We start from the raw sequence: 22,777 nt of genomic DNA on the forward strand, positions 1-22,777 counted from the left end.
TCTGGGGCTCCTCCTCCTCCTAGGGAACTCAGAAAACCTTCACTGAACATCTCCCATCAGACCTGTCCTATGGGCCCTGGAGAAAGCCGTTCAACGGAAAATAATTCCCTCCCATTTTGTACTGTGGAACACAATCTGAGGAGGGTAGGTTTGAGCCAGTTCACCGGAACAGCTGGTGAGAGGAGTCAGGAAGGGACTCGGGTCTTCCCGAAGCAGCTAGCGCGCTGGTCGAGTCGACCGGCACACTCAGGATTCTTCTAAGCCCAGTGTCACTTGGAAGCACCCCTGGTGAAGGGGTCTGAGTGGCTTTGACTTGTCCTCCCTCACAGAGGAGAAGTAGATTCTAAAGATCCTTGTCCATACTATTTACATTTCACTCTCTCTGGGGTTCGTCAGGAAATGAGTACAGTTGGCTGCACACAAGAGGAAGGAAAAATGACAACTAGAGACAATCCAGCCCAGGTGCCCCCGCCACCCCCGGGAAATACGTCACAAGTCACGTGAGTTGTGAAACTGGCCGAGCATGCAATAACACCTAAATTAGCCCTAATTTCTGCTCAAGGGCACAGATGTCTGGTTCTTAAAGACTGCTCATTAGTAAAGGCAAAACAGAGGACTTAAAATGACATACACCCTCCAACAGACAAGCGCACCCACAGAGAGCTCACAGGTCCAAGGTGGGACCCTAAGGCCAGCCCTGCACACCGGGTGCCCAGCTGTGGGCAGCCCAACCCTCAGGACAGGGGTGAGTTCATTTCAGAACCACCGGGAACTTGGGTTGTGGCCCTGCCCTGTCACCAACCAGCTGGGAAATTTGAGGAAAATTCCCTAATCATCAAGGCTTTTGTTTCTTCCTTATTTGTTAATTTTCCCCCCTGACTATAACAGCTATACACATTCCTTATAGAAAACACAGAAAGTCCAGAATAAAATGAAGATGAAATCATCATGGATTATTTTATTGCCAAAAAGTAATCGCTGTTAATATTTTGAAAATTTTGCCCTGGCTGGTTTGGCTCAGTTTCTTGGAGCAGCGTCCCATAACTGAAAGGTTGCAGGTTCGATTCCTGGTCAGGACACGCACCTAGGCTGCGTGTTTGATCCTCAGTCAGGAGGTATATGGGAGGCAGCCAACTGGTGCTTCTTTCTCACATCAGTATTTCTCTCTGCCCCTTTCTCTCTCTAAAAGCAATGAAAAAAATGTCCTTGGCTGGTAATAAAAAAATAATGACAATAAAGGAAAAATCTGCTCCCGGTCTTATTTTATGCATATTGATAGCTGCTTTTACATTTTAGGAGATAATTGGAGTGTACTGCAAACATAATTTAATATCTAGTTTTTATAATCCAACGCTGCATCATGATTATCTTTTTGTGTTATTAAAAACTCTGTTACCTTCCCAGCCATATAATATTTCATCATAGGAAAGCATCACAACTAAGTCAGCCCGCTCCCATTGTTGCATTGTGCCCAATTTGTATATTATGAATAACAGAAGGAAACATCTTTGTAACATGAAATGTTTTCTGCATCTCGGATTATTTTATTAGGATGAATTTTAAAGGCCCTTATTGTATGTTTACATTTCACTTTCTCTGGGGTTAGTCAAGGAAGTGAGTGCAGTTGACTGGATGCAAGCAGGAAAAAACTAACGAGTGGGAGCCTGTCAAAGGCGGCAGCGGCTATTAGGCTCCAGCTGGCGGCTGGCATGCAGGCCAAGAGCCAGGGTGCTGCTGGCCGACCCACTTTTCCAAAGAAGCCAGAAACCCAGAGTTCCTACCGATGTATAAATATTGGCAGCAGAGGCCCACCTGCCCTTCAGGCTGGCCATCAGCAGGCCACCGCCTCTCCACAGCAGGCAACTCTTTCCTGGGGGACTGCAGAGTTTCCCTCAACATGAACAGCACCTTGACCCCATTAGGGTACCAGAGAGATGCTACAAGACATGTCCAAGGGGTGACTCCAAGGGCCCTACACAGGCTTTGTAGCTCGAACCAGTTTGTCCCTACACACGGAGACAGCCTTACCACTGGCCTCTAAGTCCAGCGACAGTCCGGAAAGCAGCTCCTTACAGCTGCCAGAGGCCCTCTTTCCTGTCCTCCTTGATAATTCTGACCCTCATGTCCAGAAATCAAGTGAGTTTCTGTGCAGTGAAACCCCGGCGTCCCAGGAGGCAGGCTGCCAGGAAAGCCTGCGTTTCCACAGGAGCAAGCGGCAGAGGCTTGGCCGTGGGGACGGGAGGAGCAGTGTTTCCGTGAGCAGGCGTGCGACACGCACGGGCCTCACTGTCCTAAATGGGCCTTGTCACAGCTCTGACGGCAGCCACGGCCTGCCAGAACGAGAGACAAAAAAGGATTCTGAGCACCCAAATCCCTTGTCACAAAGCCCTCAGAGGTGCCTTTCATGCCTCTGCCATCTGTCATTGTAAACTTCACAACAGCCCCTGGGCCTCACGGCGTGGACAGTTCTACGGGGTCACCCGGAGCAGTGCAGACCCCCAACAGCAAAACAACGTGCACCCAGGTGAAGACTGGGCAGAAAACCTGCCAAACAAGCTCAAGGGGTCAACGGTGCGGAGAGCAAGAGCCACTTAAACTCCCTAATTGGAGGTAATTCCAAGTTTTTCAGACACGACGTGGTGACAAGGTGCAAACACTGGATTAGTGACCTCCAAAGGACAGAGCACTTTTGTTCCGTCTTTGTAAGACCGGGGTTTCACCCTGTGTTTTCAAATTCCCAACAACTGCCCTGCGTGAACCTGAATTTAAAGTTTGCAGTTGAGTAACAGCCAGGGTTAGCTTCTGAGCTCCCGGTTCCAGGTCAAGGAGCAGGACACATGCGAGGGGACGAGGGGAGGGTCAGCAAAGCGCAGAAAGCAGCCAGCGAGCGTTTTCACTTGAGCCTTTCCCAGAGGCAGCTCACCAGATGCACACCTTGAATTGTCCCGACGGGAGAAGATGTGTATTTTCAGTGGTTTGGGGTTTGGCTGATGCTTTTTTTAGTCAGTCTTGTCAAGCCGTATGTGTCAAAGACCTCAGTCCTAGATGACAGTCCTAGTTTTCTTGTTTTTAATTGGTGGTTGTTGTTGCTGTTTTAATTATGCTGCAGAATTTCACGAAGCTCTATAAGCAACATAAAAGATTACAAATACTTTCTGAACATGAATCTTGACCTGGTTTTGTTGAGGAGGAACGAACATTTTGTGACACTCAATACTGAAACAAAACCGCTTTTTTTTTAAAGCACCTTTTGCTCCTAGAAGCCCTTGCAGAATTTACCGTCGACTTTGCTTCAATAAAGTGATGCTCCCAGCACCCTGCCCACCTGGCAGAACGGCACAGCCTGTGGGTAAAGGGGGTCAGGGCAGAGCGGCCCAGTGCAGACAAGCCCACCACCACTTCCTGGAGCTCTTTGCTGGGCTCTCCGTGATGTGCTGGACTTGAACACTCACCCAGCTATAGAGTGGGGATGCCAGACTTGAACCCAAGTCTGTCTGTCTGTCTGTCTGTCTCCAAAGCTGCCACCCAGTCTCTGCAGTGCACACCTATGTGGAGCTCCGGCCCAAGGGGAAAGCGTGCAGGCGCTATCAGCCTTCCATTTCCAACACAAAGACCCACAGTCTTGAGTGATATACACACTGATGTTCCCCAAAGAGCCGCAAGCAACCTGGAGACAGCAAGGTGTGTCCCAGCTCAGGCAGTCCCCAAGTGGACTCTTGGGAAAGGCCTGACAAGCTGTGTCCCAGCCCAGGCCAGGCTCCATGCCACACAGGGAAGCCTAAGTGACAGACACCCACCCAGCCCCTTACCGCAGCTGGGATGGTGAGGGCCCTTTACACAGGAACGCAAACAGCTGTTCAGGTGACAAGCTCACACGCACACACAAATGGAAAGCTTGCTTTCCTGGTTAAAAAAAAAAAGTGTGAAACCAGCTGCAAAATCGCAAATACGCACAGGAAGAGGAAGGTGGTGTTTGGGGTTAGGCAGGTTGTGCGAACCAGACTGGGGTGACTGGACATCCTTGTGGCCAGAGAAAGGCTTCAAGGATTCCACAAGCCACCTCCTCTCTGCTCTCTGTGGGGAGACAGACCTAGCGTGACCCCATGCATCAGGAACCTGGACACCACCCTTGGTCACCAGCTGAGTTCACCCATGCCTCTGCCCGGGTCGCTGCTGAATACCAGGCGCCAGTGCGCACACCCTCAAAGAGTAGGACCTCTGCGCCGCCATCTGTCCTCCTGCTTGCAGAGCCCCCCAGAACCAGAGTCCATAAGTTGGTAATTGAGCCAGCTTTCACCTTTGACCAAGCCCCTGGCCATGGAGGCCTCAGGGGTCAATAGCAGCTGCGATTTCTCCGCCTTCTCCCCAGGCCCTGCTCGCTCTTCCTCCTCCTGCTTCCTGCAGGTGCACCCCTGCCTGAGCCAGCCCCGATGTCTCCCTGTCACAGTGTTCTGATGAATAGATTGTCTGTGTTTTCTTTTGCATTCTTTTCATGGCCTGGACTATGTGCCGGCGACCCAGCTGTGCACGTCAAGTAAAATGTATTGGGGTCGGTGGATTCTCACCGAAGTGCACAGCACACAACACAAAGGCCACCCAGCCACAACCTGCACAATCTAAAAAGCACGCGCTGCACAGACCAGTGTAACTGCTGCAAAAGCCACCCGCACCACACAAATATCGAGGCAAATGGCATCATTTCATGTCCTTATGCCGTTCTCTGTCTCTCGCTTTTTTAAAAGATTTTTCAAATATAGTTATGCACAAGATTTCTGTTTTTAAACTCTCTCTGTGCCAACACTAACATTTTACAAAGCCCGGCAGATAAAATCAGCTCAGGTTGAGTATATCCTGAACATGAAGCTATAACTGATTCAGCTCTGCAATTTGACCTTTAGTTGTAGTGTCGAAGTGGAGGCACGTATTTAGAGAAATGGTGAATTTCTCTTTATGTCCCATACCAGGCCTCCTGAAGCATGTGAACTCTTGTTAAAAGAAGCAAATGTTTAAAAACTGCAGGAAAATCTGAAGGCAGGCTTCCTGTTTCATATGTGGAGAGGAAGAGGGGTCTTTTCAACTTGTACTGAAACAGGAGGGACGCAAAGGTGCATGGAAATATGCTCTTACTGCCACCGTGATATCTTAAAGAAATAACATTTGCATTTTGTTCCACCACTAAATAAAACAAGCTCAGGCCATGGGGAAAGTACATGTTTACAGCCCAGCCAAGAGTCGACCTGTGACATCTGACATTCTGTTCTGGTTGAAAACGTCTCTTTCTTCAGCAAGCTGGCGAGGATGCTCTCACAGCTGAAAACAGATGTGGCTGCAACGCCTTGTGAAACAAATGCCACACAGCAGACCGCCACCACAGGCTCACACACCTGCAGGTGACATCACGGGCTCTATCTCGCCCCAGAAATCTATTAACATGCAGAAACAGGTGTCGTCAGACCAGACCCACTCTTAGAAAGCGTTCACTTCATCCGCCTGGGAGTGGAAATGACAAACGAGACGCTGAACTTCCATTCATCTTCCTTATCCAACACGAGCTCCCCGGACACCTGTCCCCTCACCCCCCAAGGACCCTGGGAACAGCCAGAACAGAAGCTGCAGAAAACCCTGCTCCCTGGACATTGCATTTGCCTTTGTTTCAGGCAAATGAAAAAGCATTCAGTCTTTTTAGCAAAAGTAGATTAATACGACATCAGTCTCCACTAACTTCTTCACCCTGAACCAGCTTTTCTCTTCGGGTCTGTGGCAGGACACAGAGAAGATACTCAATGTCTGTAGGGAGCACATTTTTAAAATGATATACCTGGGATTCGTTTCAAAATAGTTCCGCAGGAGATAAAGAGCATGATAAAGATAATCTGAAATGGTCAAAATGTGATCATTGTAGAAACTTGGAGATGAGTAATTGGAAGTCCACTATGCTATTTCCCCTTATGTTTCGAAATTTCCGGTAAGTATGTTTTAAAATACGTAGTAATATATCCAGTTGTGGGTCCAACTCCTCTTCCTTGCTCCTTAGTAATAACATCCCAATTTTGTTCATGCGATACACCCTCCTCCACAGAGCCACTGTGCTTCACTAAGCCAATTACAGCCATCCCGTTCTCCCTGCTGGTGACAGCCTGAGCGGTGACAGATGGTTGATTCCAGGGGAAGTCTCTGGAAGGGTTACGGGGGAAAAGCTGCCGTGCTGCTACAAAGTGACATGTAGGAAGAGCTGGGTCTTCCTCTTCTGATTAATTTGGTTGTATCTGCATATGACAGCAAGAACCTCAGCAGCCATTTTGTGACCATGAGGGAATCAGCCCAAAACAAAACCAACATGCTGAGTGTTACAGAGATATTAAAGCAAACCTAGTCCTGGAGGCTGTCACTGAGTTACTGAAACAGCCTCTCTGAAATGGCCTTTACTTCAGGAATCATTCAGTGAGAAAATAATCCACTTAATGTTCAAAATGGTTCAGCTAGAGTTTCCTGTTACTCATAGCTAAAGGCAAAAGAAAGATGAAGAGAAAAGAAAAGAGAAGACTCATGTGCAGGGGAAATTATCAGACAGTCTTAGCAGCACCATGTTGTCATTTCAAGCAAGGGATGAGATTTACTGTATTTCTCCCCTTAGCACACAGGGTCCTCTCTTTTTTCTTCTGCAGCACATATTGTGTATTTCATTTCCCTGGCAGCCAATCAGACTCTTCCTTGTATCTTCTGTTGTCAAGTTGCTCTTTCATCTGTTTGCAGCATTTTTTTTCCAATGGCATCACATAGTAACAGCTCCTCCATCCAAGTTAATGGGGGCTCCCAGTAAAGTGGAAAGTACATGGCCTTTATAAAGTGGCTGTGTGGCCCTGGACCAATTCTTCACCTTCTCTGACCATTAGTAGCCCTGTCTCTAAGGTAGTAATGTCCATTGTAGGGGCTCAGAGAGTCAAATGAGGAAGCACGCAGCATGTCGTCTGAAGCGCAGCTCATGGCCATTCATCCACATCAAGACTGGTTTAAAATCAGGGTAACTGTTGGCAACGGGCAGAATCACTGGTTTTTCTTCTACCCTTGCTTTTGGGCATACCAAAAAAAAAAGCAACAAGTATGAAAAAAGAAACAACAGAATTTCCCTTTTTTATGAGTTTTGTCTCCCACACCTAACATTTGTACCTACTTTCCTCACAGAGGACATGTGATTTACAAGAAGATGCCAAAATGTTTCTTTTAAAACAAAATAAACCCCTTTGGGTTGTCAACTACCTCAGCTGGAAGAGCTTCTTGGAACATGGGTCAGCAGCTTCCCCCACCACTCCAACTCTAGCCGTCAGACGTGAGGCGTCCCAGAGGCCGGGGCGGGCTGGGAGGACCAGTGGTCTCTGAATCCCTGACCCCACCCCAAGGCACGGACCACTGTCTCCTCTGTTTCTCAATGGGAGGAAATGAAAACTTGAAGTCCTGGTCCCTCTGGGATCACCTGAAAATGGGCCACCTCCCCCTGGGGCTGGGCAGGAGCTTTCCAGACCTCTGCCATGTGGACAGCCCTGAGTGGTTTCTGTCCCATCATCTCACCACCTGGAGTCTTCTAACACTCTCCCATAAATCTGCTCTGTTTTTACTTAAATGAATTTATATCAGAAGAAACTTTTCCATCAGCATCGCCTGCCCTTCCAGGCCAAATGCCATTTAATCACTCTCCCATGGGCTGTAGTCCCTGCCGATGACTCCAAACAAGCACCCCCACCGCAGGGCTAGGGCTGGATCATGGTTGTGAGATGCATGAAGCCACTCCAGGACCCCAGTGGTATTGTTGACACACTGTGGGAAACACATCTTCTACTGGGAGTCAAAGACCCAAGTTCAAATCCCCATGTGCACCTGGTGTAAAGCCGTCCATCCTGCTTCCTTACTGAGCCTCAGCCTGGGCAATCACAGCTACATACAGGTCATCTGCAAATTGTAACCACGGTACCACTCCTGTCCCCCACCGCTCCAGCCTGCCAGTCTCCTCTCCCTCCTCCAGAAGGTGTCTCCAGCCCACCCAGTGGACTACGCCACACACACACACACACACACACACACGTGCACACAAAGGCACACACACACTCATGCCTCAGTACACTGAACACTCCCTTTATGACTTGTGTCAGGCAAGGTTCCCAGCAGAGTCACCAAAGGTGGACATGGTGAACTTCACCTCTATCGTGTCAAGGTAGACACTCAATATAAATGAACAAACAAATAGATTTACATTTAATTAAAATTTTTAATATCCCAAATTTTATTTCTTTTCCATTTTAAGATTTAAAGAGGAAAAAAGATTTTAAAAGGGAGGATGGAGAGAGGTTGAAATAGGACAGTCAAGGTAAAATAATCAATTACTTTCTAATTACCTGTCAGGCCCTGTGGATCGACAGGGCAGGGCCCTCCCTCCAGTGTGTCTCCAATGGAAGCCAAACCAGGGATGGAAGTGGGCGGCTCCCAAGGACAGTCAGCCTAAGTGTGGGTGTACAGTTCCAAATCGCTGCACAAACCACCATAAAAGGGTTCTAGGTGACCTACCATGCAGGAGAGGCGACCATTCTCTTCTTCCCATTTGAACGACTAATAGTAAGTGATTTGATTTCTATGTTTAGAGAAACAAGCAAACAAACAAAATGGTACAAAAAGGTTTTCAGGGACTATGGGGGCTTTTGCCGACACAAAACCAACCTAGCAGAGCAGATGAGTCTCTTAGTACCAGATATGAGTCAGTCCCTGCTGGCTGAGCACATGACACCCACCAGCCCTGAAGATGGAAATAGGAGTAAATACTGGCAATCCCGGTGTCCAGGGAAGTGTTTCTCCACCTCAGTCCCATTCACATTTGGGCCAGATGGCTAGTGCCTGTGGTGAGCTGTCCTGTGCCTGCATCACAGTTAGCAGCAGCCCTGGCCTCCCTGTCCACTGGGTGCCCAGAGCATCCTCCCCTGAGTTGGGGCAACCAATGAAGAAGCACTGGTCTAGGAGCGGGGTAAATAAACAAACACGAGATTTCCAGCTCTTAAACGAGGCCAACACAACCCAAATGTGGATGAGTGAGCAACGCGTTCTGGGAGGAGGGATGCTGTGGGCATGTGTAGTGCCCACACCTGCCGAGTGACATGTGGCTCCTTTGTGCCCCTGAGGCCCCCTCACCATGAACACTAAAGAGCTGGACACTGTCATTGTGACAAGCTGTTGCACCCACCTTATAAAAGACAATGGAGGGGAAAGCTACACAGTTAATTCTCTCTGCCGGACACTTGACTTTATCAACCTCGGCAGGAAGGAAAATCTAAGTGACAAGATACCTCAGGAAAAAGAAAAGTGCAGTTTGACACAAAAGTGGGTGGCACACAGCCTCCCCCTCAGGAGAGCCCCCAGGTCCCCCATAGGCCCAGTCCTCTGAGCAGTTCAGTCTCTACTATGTTCAGTTCTAGCAGTTCAGTTCCTGGTATGCAGGTGGCTTGAGTGACACCAGGGGCCAAATGCCATTCACACAGCAAAAATTGCCTATAAGCTAGGCACCTTGGTCAGTGGGAGAAAATTTAGCACCTTCTCTGGCTAGTTTAACAGAGCTTCAAGATTACATCCTCCCAACCAGATTGTCCATTAAAACTCTGGAAACGCCTCTAGGAGGAGGGAGTCTGGGGCTGTGAGCCAGGCTTACAGGCAAAGCCATAGAAAATGAGCCTCTGCCCCAGCTTCCCCTGCCAATCAGCCTGAACAGAGAGACCCTCCCTACCCTGACCCCCTCCCTCTCCCACTCCACGACAACAAGCTGGGCCTTGGTAAACTCTCCTCCTGTAAAACAGGGACAACCAACTGCAGGCGCACTCTCCTGTGACCCACCGGGCCAGGCGGCATGGCACCAGTCAAAGGACACATAAAGGACCCTGCACTTCCTCCTGTCCAGCTGCTTTGCTGTAAACACCGGCCTGGACAGTGGCCTGTGGGCTGCCCCCTGCCCTGGTCCTCGCAGAAAGGCAGCTCCTCTCAGCCCAAGGAGGGAGGTGCTGGTATTCTCCCTCCAGGCTCATTTCCCTGTCGGCCACGAGCCCCAGTGTGGCCTGTTCACGGGGTGCCTGCTGCCCGCCTGCTTCTCGGTGGCAGTCAACCAAGTGGAAGGTGGGAACCTGCTCCATGGGCCTCAGTGGCCAGAGACAAATAGGGAGCTGCATTCTCACTACCTGGTCATCGGTGACATTTGCAAACAGCTGCACCCGCTCCCTAGGTTTCTGGCCAGTAAGTTTTCCAGATGGGTAAGACGAGCAGGGCCCCCTGGAATGTGACCTCAGGCACCTGTACCTGGAACCTCCCCTGCATGGAGGGGAGCAAGCCAAGTGCACATCACCCCAGCCCCTGTGGGCTCAGAGGACCCCTGACTGCAGAGCCAGCCCTCGCAGCCCCTGGAAGCCCTTAGAGCGTTCCTGGCCCTGGCAGTAGCCTTATGGTGAAGAAAAGGTCAAAACCAGTTGCCCCCGGTTAAACCACGCCCGCCAAGGGGGCCTCACTCAAGCACCTTTCCATCTGAAAAGTCCACGGTTGACAAAAGACCCAAGTGCACCTGTGAACATGAAAGCCCTTGAAAGACCAGCGAGTTCAAGTACAGTTATACCTCTAACAACTCACCTTCACTGGAAATGCCAAAGTGAGCAAAACTATAGAACCCATGCCTTGTGCTAGGAGTAGCAAACACAACATAATTCCTTATGCAGAACCCCCGAGATGTTACCGAGAAGCACAGGACTCTCAACATGGTTTCAGACCGGGTGGCCTCATCTTAAGGAGTGGCCCAGGCTCCCCTCTACCTTAGCTGTCTTTAATTCAAATTCACTGAGATGTAATTCCGTTACAATGAAGCTCAGCAGTTTTGGGTGTTAAAGCTGCATGAGTTTTGACAAATGTATGCGGAGGTTCCCCTTATCCGCAGTGGACACATTCTAAGACCCCCTAGTAGGTGCTCTGAGACCACAGATAGTGCGTAACCCTATATAAGGGCCTGTGATAGTTTAATTTATAAACTGGGCAAAAGTAAGAGATTAACAACAATAACTAATACAACAGAACAATTGTAACCATATACTGTAGTAAAAGTTAGGAGTGTGGTCACGGTTTCAGGGGGTCCCTGCTGAGTCCTCGCAGAGGCCGATGCTGTCTGGGAAACAGGCAGCAGCAGTCCGAACACGCCTCCTGCTCACGTCTTCCCACCACTCTAACGCCTTTTGCACCTGCCCAGGCACTGGTCACTCACTGTGGCCGTGACGTTCGCAGTCTGAGGTGCGATGGCAGGTCTGGCAGGATTTCTTTTGTCTGGCGCACAATTTCAGGACAGGAGATTCATTCTTACTGCAGGGCTCAGCAACCTCAGCACCTGATTTTTTTTCTTTCCTTATTAAATCAAGAACTTTTACCTTTTCACTTACAGAAGTACTTTACGGCTTATCTTTGGCATTTCGAATTGCTGACGTCACTAGCCTCCTGCTTTGGGGCCATTATTCAGTAAAATAGGGTACTCAGGCACAAGCCCTGCGACACCACAAGAGTCGATCTGATAAGGAGACAGCTAGAGGTGACTAATGGGCAAGTTGGGTACACAGCACAGAGACTCTGGACCAAAAAGGGATGACTCATGTCCCGGGTGGAACAGAGCAGGACGGTGCAAGACAACACCACCAGACTTGAACAGCACGCAATTTAAAACTTATGAATTGTTTATTCTGGAATTTTCCACTTAATATAGTTGGCCCACAATTGACCACAGGTAACTGAAACCATGGAAAGCGAAACCATGGGTTACAGTCATGTAACCACCACAATCAAAATTTAGAATATGTCTATCACCCCCCCCAAAAAAACCACTCATGACACTTTGCAGTCAACCCCTCCCCCTGCTCCTGTCGGCCACTGACGTGTTTCCTTCCCTGCAGTGTCCCTGCTCTGGAAGGTCACACAGATGGAATCAAACAGTGTGTCATCATTGAGTCTGGCTTCCTCACCCAATGCCCTTTTATTGCTGAATATGGGCCACAGTTTATCCACCTCCAGGTGGGGGGGCATTCGCACTTGTGTTCAGTTCGGGGCTGTCATGAATAGAGCCACCATTCACATATGTCTGCACACGTGTCTTTGTCTGGGAGAACACTGTCACATCTGTGTCAGTACTACCTGGGAGTGGAGTCATCAGGTCATGTGGTTAGGAACTGTTCAACCACTTTCAAAACACCACGGTGTTTTCCAGAGTGGCCACTCCAACTGGCCTTCCCTCTGGCAATGCGTGGGAGTTGTACCTGCTCCTCACCCTCACCAGCACCTGCACATCATCAGAGTCTGGGAGTCCTGGCTAGCGTTGTGCTTTGGGGATTTTTTTATATGGGGGGTATGTTTTAAGTCATTCTGATATATGTGTAATGGTATCTCACCATGGTGACTAATGACATTGACCAACTCTTCATGTTCTCACTTGCTATCTATAGCTCTTCTTCAGTAAAGTGTCAGTCCAAGATTTTTTTGCCCGTTTATTAAATTGCTTTTTTTGTTAAAAGGTTGCAAGAGTTTTTCACAAATTCTAGATACGAGTCCTTTATCAGATACATGTTTTGAAACTATTTCTCCTGGTTTGTGGCTTGTCATTTAGTTCCTCAGCAGTAGTTTTCAAAGAGCAGATATTTTTAATTTTGATAAAATGCATTTTACCAACTTGCTCTGTTCACAGTGTATGTGCCCAAAGCGATCCTTGCCTAGTTCAAGGTCACAGAGATTTTCTGCTGTTTTCTTCTATAAAATTTTTAGTTTTACCTTCTACTTTAGGCCCATGGCCCAGGTGTGTTCATTGATATAAATGTTATAAGGTATGGGTTATGAGCTTGGGTTGTTTTGTTTTTTTAATGGATGGCCAATTGTTCCAATACTGTTTATTAGAAAAATTATCCTTTTGTCACTGAGTTACCTTGACACTTCTGTTGAAAGCCGATCTGTCATCTGTATGCGGGGCCCCTCCCAGCCTGCGTGGGCCCCACTGGCCCGCGGGCCCCTCTCTACCCCACTGTCGCTGACACTGTCGGGGCTGCTGTGGTCCCACAGCAAGTTTTCCAATAGAATGGGGTGAGTCTTCCAATGGTTCTTTTTGAAAATTTCCAATTTCTCTTTACATATAATTTTTTCATTAGCTTGTCATTTTTTAACTAGCTTATCCTTACACAAAAACACTTGAATTTATGTTTCTATGTTTTAATTTGGGTTGTGTTGAATCTCTAGAGCAAATTGAGTTAGGTGCCTTCCTTTTGAAAGTAAAGAAGTGGTCGTTTCTCAGAGATATTTAAAAAAAAAAGACCAACCAGTTCCTCCCAGAGCCACCCACACAGCATGGCTTTGCCACATGGCCTGGGCTCTGAGGGCTGAGTGGTGGGGTCCCCAAGTTCTAATGTGGACAAGCACGTGGTGGGATCGGGAATGCAATCTGCTGCCCCAATCGGCTGCCTAAGACAGAAAGGAAAAGACATGGAGTTGAGATCTGGCCTGAAAAACAGCCCTGAGACCTAACAACAAACAGCAGCATGGTTTCTTGACAAATATTTGAAAAGGAGGTGACATCTAGGTGACACCTAGGAGCCATTTGACAGTGAGTAGGCATTCGCTAATACAGAGGAGAGGGGGAAGTTAATTCTTCAAAGGAAATAGCAGGAGCAAGGGTGAGGGAGGCTGGAAGCTCAGCGCTGCTCAGCGGGAGGAGACAGAGGTTGGGATGAGGGCTGGCGTCCTATACTAAGAATCAGAATTCTGTTCTCTGGGCGTGGAAGCTCCTGAGTGGGAGGGGCATGATCACACCTGTGTTTGAGAAAAAAATCCTTGCTGGCAAACACAAGATTCCCTGAAGGTGGTCCCGTGGGTGTGACAGCAGACACCATGAGCAGGTCTGACTGGGGAAATGGCCAAGAGCCAGCACCAGAGGTCCCTAAAACACAAGGATACCAACGTAATACCAGACATGAGATTAAAGGGGGACAGAGAGGCATGGGATGACACATCCATGTGACCCTTCCTCCCCCAGATCCTGAAAGCATCCACCACTGCGCCCACACACACGTTCACAGCTCCTGGCCAAGCTCCATCATGATCGCTGACAACACTACCTCGGCCCTCAAGAACGCGTTCTCCCCAGGTAAGAGCACATAACTCGGACGCCCATGAATATCAATACTCTGCTCTCCGGGGGCAGTATTGTGTATTAGGGTCATCTAAAAAATGCAACCTTTTGAAAGATGGCTTTGCTTTTAAGATTATACCATTGAAGTTGAATAAAATTCTTGGCAGCCCCATGTATAAATCTGGTCAGAGCCTTACTATGAAGTCTGAAATAGAGACAGATGGAACAGTCAGCAGAGAACCCCAGTGACAGAAACAGCTATTCTCTGGAAGGGGAAAAAAGGGCAGAAAGGCATCTTTGTTTATTTTTACAGAATCTGGAGAACACAGTCTACCCCAGCTGTCTCCACAAGATCAAACCAGCTGCAAATGGGAGTGGAGAGGTGTTTGCCAGCTCTCAAAATCAAAGTCCAATAGACCTCATGGCCTGTTTCTTATCTCTTCCTCCTTTGGGATTTCAAGATGACAATTTCGTTTGTGTGTTGTGTCTGTTCAATAAGCGTTCTGATTCATCGACGAACTTCAAACTCCGCTTCTAATCTAAATCAGAACACAAAAGCACTCGACCCCTTCGCTTCCTGGTGGGCCCTCTGAGGTCACTCATGCTCAGCGCCGAAGGCAGTCTGGGCGTGACTGTTGGGTCTCAGGATCCACATTTTAGTGTGAAGGCTTCCCCACCAGGCAAGCGCGGGGCCGGTCAGACCCTGCGCACTTCTGACACACGCCCGCCCCCCGCTTCTCCCTTCCCCTTGCCAGCTCTCAGGGGACTCCAGAGACTTCTAGAGGGGTTGGTACCTACAACTCCACTGTTAGATTTAGGGCACAGGCCTGAACAGGGTACCAAATTGGGCCTTTCTTAGGACTTATAAGAACCTACAGAAAGAAGTCAGTTGGGAAACATCTTTAGGCTCATCTAAAAGTCAAGCTGCCATGGAGGTCTGCTGGCAAACTAGAGCAGAACCAAACTGAAAATCTGCTTCCATTTCTCATTTAGTAAAGAAAGACAACCAACAAAAAGATAACACAACAAAACAATCTTGTTGCGGGCTAGCTGGCCATTCTCACACCCTGCTTTCATGAGCTTTTCTTGGAAACGTGGGCTTTAGTGCCACGTGCAACACCCCCGCCCCCCGTTGTTGGCTCCCGAGGCCTCTCCATCACATCAGAGGGTGAGTGCCAAGGTGCCCGGCTCTGCCCGGCCCGGGGTTCCCACGAGGAGGCAGAGGCTTCTTCAAGCTGCGGCACTGTGACAGGCAGGAAGATCATCTAAACTCTCAATCTTGCAGAAAAAGAAAAAACAAAACACCCACACAGTGGGGAACAATTTCCCCACTGTGTGGGTGGTGGGGCCCCGAGAGCTGTTATCTGCAAAGGGCACTTCTGGGGGTTACCCAGCTGTCACCACTGTGTGGATTCCACCCAAAAACCTCAAGCCAAACAGTGGGGAATGAACATCAAGAGACAATTTTCCACTCTGCGAAAATGACTTGACTTTACAAAAATAAATGAAAACGCCATGATAACAAGCGAAACGTGCGCAGGGCCTGTTGTCAATGCCCAGTGAGTTACGGCAGCTGCTCTTCCTCCCAGAACGTCTGCCCATTCGGAATAGGACCCCCACACAAGATGTTCACACACACACACACACACACACACATACACTCACATGACAAGGGGGATGGGACAGGGGAAGCACCAATGCATAGGCAGCAGTACCAGGCCCCTTCCAGTCTGCAGCCCCTCTGGCCACATAAAGGCCCCTCCTGCTCCGGACAGCTCAGCCCCACCTGTCTGCAGCAGCCTGAGCACTAAAGGATTTTAGTGACTTCTTCCACTCCTCCCCATATTCATGTCCTTCTAACTCCCCCGATTGTTCTTCTTTGTAAGTGAACTATTCTTCCAATACTGCCGTCTCGGGATGCGTTTGCCTCCTCTCACCCCTCACTTCCCTCACCTGCTACGGAGTCTGCTGGGTTTTCTCCACCATCTCTCTTGACCTTGGCCCTCCTGTTAGATTCTGGAAACAGACCTGGTGATTAAAATCTAAAGTCCCAAATCTTGTTTCTAAAAGTACCCCATGCACACCAAGAGGACCCAGGAAACCCTCAATTCTACCATGTGGGTTCTGGGTTAAAGTCACAAGGGGCGTGGAAACTATCTCTCAGCAGCAGCCGTGAACCTCAGGCATAACCTGGAACTATAGACACAAAGGAGCAATCCCATTTAAAAAGTAATGGCAGTTCCTTGAAACCTAAAAACAGAATCACATATGATCCAGCAGTTCCACTTGTAGGTAAATACGCAAAAGAGATACTCACACACCCACATTCAGAGCAGCATTATTCACAACAAACAGGAGGAAGCAACCCAACTGTCCACTGACTAATGAATGGAATTTAAAAATGTGTGAATGTCTCCAGATGGAATAATATGCAGCCTTAAAAAGGGCATTCTGACACTGGCTACAATAGGGAAGAACACTGAGGACCCCCTAAGTGAAATAAGCCAGTCATAGAAAGAAAACTACTGCATGATCCAACTTATATGAGGCCCCTGGAGTGGTCAAACTCGTAGAGAATGGGGGTGCCCAAAGGGTGAGAAGGGGAGAATGGAGAGAGCATTCAGTGGGGACAGAGCTTCAGTGGGGGAAGATGAGAAAGTTGCGGAGACCAGGGGTGGTGCTGGCTGTACAACAACTTCACTGTGTAGTCAGCTGGTCCTCGTATCCATGGGTTTCACATCTGTGGATTCAACCAACCATGGATCAATAAGACTCAGAAAGAAAAAAATCCCAGGAACTTCCCAAAAGCAAAAGTTGAATTTCCCATGTGCCGAGCACCGTGCTAAATCCTGAGCACGCAGTGAGGTGCAGGCACACCCTGCCGTCGTCGCCTGTGGGCAAACACTGTGTGCAATGTCGCATCCACTCCACCTCGTGTGAGGGACTGGAGCAGCCACAGAGCTTGGTGCTGAGGGCAGGGGGTCCTGGGACTGAGCCCCACAGATGCTGAAGGGCAACGGCACTTTAATGCCACTGAACTAACTATACACCATGTAACTTTTTTAAGGGTTAAAATGGTAAGTTTTACATCAGGTATATTTTGCAAAAAAAAAATCAACAAAAGGGTAGTGGTTTCAATTAATCTAAGCTAATAGGACTTTTTAAAGAGAGGACACAACCAGAAACCCTCCTCCTCTATGAGGACAGAAGTCAGTGACAGGGCCAGACAGCAGGAGGGGCACAAGACTGCTAGGCAGCACAGCACCACGCAGCCTTCTGAGAGGAAAGACAGATTCTTCCTGTGCCCACTGACCCTGGCGACAGGACAAGACTGCAGGGTGAGGGGCAGGTGGCAGGGCCTGACCTGCAAATGGCTCTCAGTGACACGTTACTAAGTATCATCAGTTCCTGCAGACTAGGGGTTTCCCGGAAGACAGTTTTTTACGTGCTCCATACAATTTACAGATGCTGCTGTGCTTCCTGGAGCCTTAATTAAGAATTCCTTGTATGTCAAAAGTAATTTTTGGAAAACACAGCCTGTAATAATGCCTGCATCATTTTAAGATGCCGCTGATACATGGACAGGTCAAATGCCCTTTGAGAACACTTCCACCATGGCTCATGCAAATCGGGTGTGCAAATCAGACACTGACACTTTGTCAGAGGCCCAGCCAAGCCAAAGAGCCTGCACCCCATCCGTGAGTTACTGTGGTCACTTACTTCCTAATCATCCTTTCTGCTCCTGGAGTCTTCCAACTCCTATGCAAGGAACACGGATGCGGGGGCAGCCTTTTATGAAGACCGGCTCCACTGCGCTGCCACTCACTCAGGGTCCCCAGTCCCCGAGGCAGGCAGTGAAGGAGCTCAGAGCTCGCAGGGAGTCTCAGTAGATGTCCCCTCACTTTCCTCCTCCTCAACCTCATTACTTTCCTTTCTAACTTACTTAGATTTTTGCTTGTCTTTTGCCGCATTACATAAATATCCATGACTCCGTTGCTCTGTTCATAACACCTCAGAGCCAGGACAGGGGATGGGACAGCAAACATCCTTACAACACAGCACAGGGTGGCCCATCTGCCAGAACGTCACCTGCGACAGCATGGGTGGCCTGGCAGGAAGGCAACGCTGCGCTGCCACAGTTGGGGGGCCTGCACCCTGAAGACACTTGCTCACATACCACAGATAGCTGCTGAACTTCCCCCTTGAATCCACCCAGCTCTGCACAGGGCTTCTGTTCCGAGAGTCAGGAATGATGTTTGTGGTTGAGACTGAACTACTGGAAACACAGACTGAGTCAGCCTAGATCAATCCCATCCTTCCACACCCTCCCCACACTCTGACTCTTCTCCAAACTGATGCCACAGTAGTTAAAGGCTCTGTTCTCAAGGACCTACAGCATCAGCCCACCTGGGCATCTGCCTGAGCCTCTGGGTCTGCTTCCCACTCCCCCACCCTGGTAGAACAAGGGCAATTAAAGACCCACTTCTTCTGAGAAGCCTCCTCTGATTGGTTTGCCTCCTCCTATAAGGCTGTGTCTGTCATGAAGTCTTCCACACACATTCTTACTGTGTGTCCTAACACCTAAGTGCCTTAAAGAGTCTTCAATTTCTTCTCACAAGTGCTCCAAATAAATATCCCAATATGCAGTTAGGTTCTGCGACAGATTGCATTTTCCCAAAATGGCCACATGAAGACCTTCCACCTCTCATACTCTTGTTAGAATGTGACCAACTCTCCCTCCACTGAGAGGTGGGGTCTCTGCCTTCCCTCTGAATGCAACTGGGGGTCTGCAACTGCTCCAAGCAATAGAATAGGTGGAAGGAATGCTACAGGGGACTTCCCAGGCTGATCACAAAAAGGAGACGACGTCCAGCGGGCTCTCTCTTTCCAGGACACTTACTCCAAGAAAGGCCCACATGCTGAGGAACAGAGACCACCGCCCCCGCCACTGTAAGCCAGAATCCCCCACCAGACACCCAGGTGAATGGGCCTAGGATGACCTTGCCCCCAGCCTTCAGTCTGTCAGCACGGGCTCTCTGCGGAGCAGACATAAGTCATCTTTTTTTTTTTCATTTTTAAAATACTAGCTGTATGGAGATGTTATTGACATATCATAAAATTCCCTTTTAAAGTATATAGTTGGATGGTCTTTAAACCGTTGACAGAGTTGTTCAGCTATCACTCCCCTCTGACTCCAGGACGTCCCACCACCCCCAGTAGAAACCTTGCATCCATCAGCAGCCACTCCACACTTCCCTCTCCCCACTTCCCTTTTCAGCCCAGGCCCCAGCAACCACCAATCCACTCTCTGCCTCCACAGACCTGCGCACTCTGGATGCTTCACACAAACAGGATCACGCAGCACATGGACCCATGACCGACTTCCGTCACCCAGCATGCCCCAGGGTCCCTCCGTGTGGCAGCAGGCACCAGCACCCCAGTCTCTCCATGGCTGAACAATATTGCATTGTATGGACCAACCACTCCCTATCCATCTTCTTGCCAACTCACCACCACCTGGGTTGTTTGGCTATTATGCATAATGCTACTATGAATGAACATTCATGTACCAATTTTGTGTGGACATATGTTTTCACTTCTCATGGTTATACACTTAGGAGTGGAATTGTGGTCATGTGTAACTCAGTGTTCAGTCATTTGTGGAAGCACCAGACTGTTTTCAAACCCCATTTGACATTCCCACCAGCAGTGTATGAAGATTCCAATCTCTCCACATCCTCTCCAACATCTAATATTTTCTGTCTGTTTTCTTACTCAACCCAGTGGATGTACACACAAGCCATCTTGACTGCCCTTTCCAAATCCTTGTTAACCCCGAGAAAGAATATATACGCTAAAAAAGACTCCTTGTGGGTAACTGAGTTCAAATTCATAGCCAGAATCTAGCAGCCATTTTTGTCAGAAGCACCACATTGCTTCTAGGAGAAAAGCCACAGATGGGGCTGCCAGCCTTCTGCATTGTGCTACTGCCATCTGAGTCAATCCTCATAAAGGTCTTCCTGGAACCACTTTTTGTCCCATGGGCTGAGACATGTGTCAGCTGACCAGTTGGAGCTGTACAACCATATTCTCATTTGCATTTTTACTGGCCAATCAGAATGGCTCCACAACAAACATTGAAGATATCTGCTTCCAGCCAATCAAGACAGTGCTATGTGAACCAATCAAATTATATGCATTTGGATCCTTCATTTGCATAAAATGGACAATCAGGGTGAGCACATTCTCTATATAAGCAGCCTCCCCAGCTCCTACCAAGGGGAGCACGCTTTCGAGTTTCCTCCAGAGACTGTATTTTTTTGGTTTGCAATGTTCACCTGAATAAAGTCTCTCCATTTACTATACACCAGACTGGGGACTTCTATTGGCATTAGATTAGTAGTGATGAACTTTGTCACCTCTGACCCACAGAATGCTTGAGCATGATAAATGATAGCTCAGTGACACTAGACAGCCATAGAAACAGTGGCATTTTCCATAAATGTGGGCACAGAAAGAACAAAGCTCTGCCCTGTCTAAAATCAGCATCTGCCTTTGCCTTTGCCACCAACGCACCCCTATCCTTAGCTCCTGCAGGGCTATGGCTTGAACCCGTAACCACATTCCTTCAGCAAGGCTAGATTGCTGCGGGAAAGGGGACCAGAGGTAAAGTTGTTTACAATTCGAGCCAAGAGCTCCCTTCCAGAGCACACCCCCTCCCCCCTCCCATGAGGAGGCGCATCCAAATGGTTGCCCAGATGGTGGGAAAAAGACATCCTCCTTTCCCAAACAAAGCAATGAGCCCGGAGACAAAGGGACCATCCGGCCTGCACCCCGCTCAAGTCTATCCTAGTCCATTCTCTTACCTGGTCCCTGATGCAAAAAGGCTGATGGGTGAACAAAAGTCCTTGGTTTTGTGACAAATTACTAAAAAGAAAGCTTTCTCCTCAAGCTCCACACAGACAAACAGACTGAGTGCGGCACAAGTTAGGACTCTCCTCAGAGCCAAGGCAGCGTAAGCCTCACCCCCAAAGAGAAGGGCACATTTTGTTGCCCAAACAAGTGAGAGCGAGATCTGAGCTTTCCTAGGAAGAGGGACCCGTAGGTCTTCGCAGAGACAGGTGGCTGCTTTCCCAGGCCTTCGGGGTGCATACGTGAGGGATGTCCCACCGGTTCTCTAAAAATCTCTCTCCCTCTCTCTTCTCTGTCTCCTTCCCTCCCACCCCTTCCCCTCTCTCCCTAAAAAATCAATAAAAAAATTTTAAAAATTTTAAAGCAACATGCTACTACCAACCCCTTTATGTAAAAATCTGCTTCCTCCAAATAGTGATTAACTCTTGCCAACCAATTACAATAATTTCATCCAATTGCCGTGGTCCTGACACCATGGGTAGAGAGACCACCAATATGAAGCTCAAAATCCTGCACGTGCAAGCCAACCAACAGTTAAACCAGTAAGTAGTTTCCTTTAAAAAAGGAAAACCTTACCTTTGGCTGTCGCAAATATCAAGAATATGCTGAATCCACAGAAAAAAAATTTAATTTGGTCAATGATTTTCAAACATTTGCTATTATATCCCACTGCTAATTCTTCATAAATGACACAGTTTAATAATAGATGTTTAGTTTCAACCTAGCTTTTAGAGGACAGTCACATTTTGAAAAGGTCTTAAAAGAGTTCTCCAATATTTCATTATGGATTATACGGAAGGTGTCTCTCCTCAAGAGAGACTTCCAAAGCAGGATTCTTTTTTTCTGCTTATTTTGTTTCTTTAAATGTTTTAAAAACTTTTTTATTGAGGTATAGTTGACAAATAAAGCTGTACATGTTTAAAGTGCGCGTCTCAGTGATAGACTTGCGCGCGCACTACGTAACCGCCGTACGTCACCACGCCCACTGACCCTCCCTCACTTCACATGGTTGTCTTTATTTAGTGAGGACACTTACAATCTACTCCCGGCAACTTTCGATGTACAATGCAGTTGGTTAGCTCTGGTCACCGCGCCACGCACCAGACCCCTGGAACTTATTCATGTTAAAACTCGAAGTTTGTACGTTTGACCAACACCCCCCCCAACTCCCTACCCTAGCCTGGGGTGACCACCACTCTCTGTTCCTAGGAGCAAAATAGGGTTCTCTCCACTCTTGAGATTCAAAGCACAGACGGGGATGGAACTGCCACGTGCACTGTCTCTGAGGTTTGCATTAGGAGAGTAACACTGTCCTCTGCCCCTCCGCCCAGGGGACTGACCACCTGGGCCAGAGCCCTGCTGAGGGCTCACACTGACCCAGTAAGCTTGATTCCAACTGGCAACAGCTCTGAAGACAGCAGGGCAGTGAGCCTGCGATCTAGTGCATGTTTGCTAAGCACGGAACAAGTGGAGACTGAGGCGACCTTGTGATTCCCTCTTCACTTTGCAGGTGCTGTGGAACTTCTCAAGCACAGCTAGGGGTCTAACCACAAGGCCTGGGCCCAGCTTGTTCACACAAAACCAGTAGTGGATCACAGAAGAGTCAGGCCAACCATTTCAACTGCTAACTGCATGGGTGTCAGCAAGTTCTTTAAGCTCTCAGAGACTCAGTGTTCACAACTGTAAAATGGGCAAAATTATTAT

At 48.5% G+C, this 22,777-nt stretch overlaps 1 protein-coding gene across 1 annotated transcript in view; it reads right to left on the reverse strand.

Moving 5' to 3' along the window:
* Nucleotides 1-22,777, reverse strand: part of ACOXL (acyl-CoA oxidase like) — a 263,368-nt gene that overhangs the window by 195,076 nt on the left and 45,515 nt on the right. The window contains 1 exon segment of the mRNA XM_037056729.1: nt 7,739-7,751. Within this exon segment, the coding sequence (XP_036912624.1) occupies nt 7,739-7,751 (13 nt within the window).

The sequence above is a fragment of the Sturnira hondurensis genome, unplaced genomic scaffold (assembly GCF_014824575.4).
Source record: "Sturnira hondurensis isolate 20B ecotype Veracruz unplaced genomic scaffold, ASM1482457v3 Scaffold0009178, whole genome shotgun sequence".
Lineage (NCBI taxonomy): Eukaryota > Metazoa > Chordata > Mammalia > Chiroptera > Phyllostomidae > Sturnira > Sturnira hondurensis.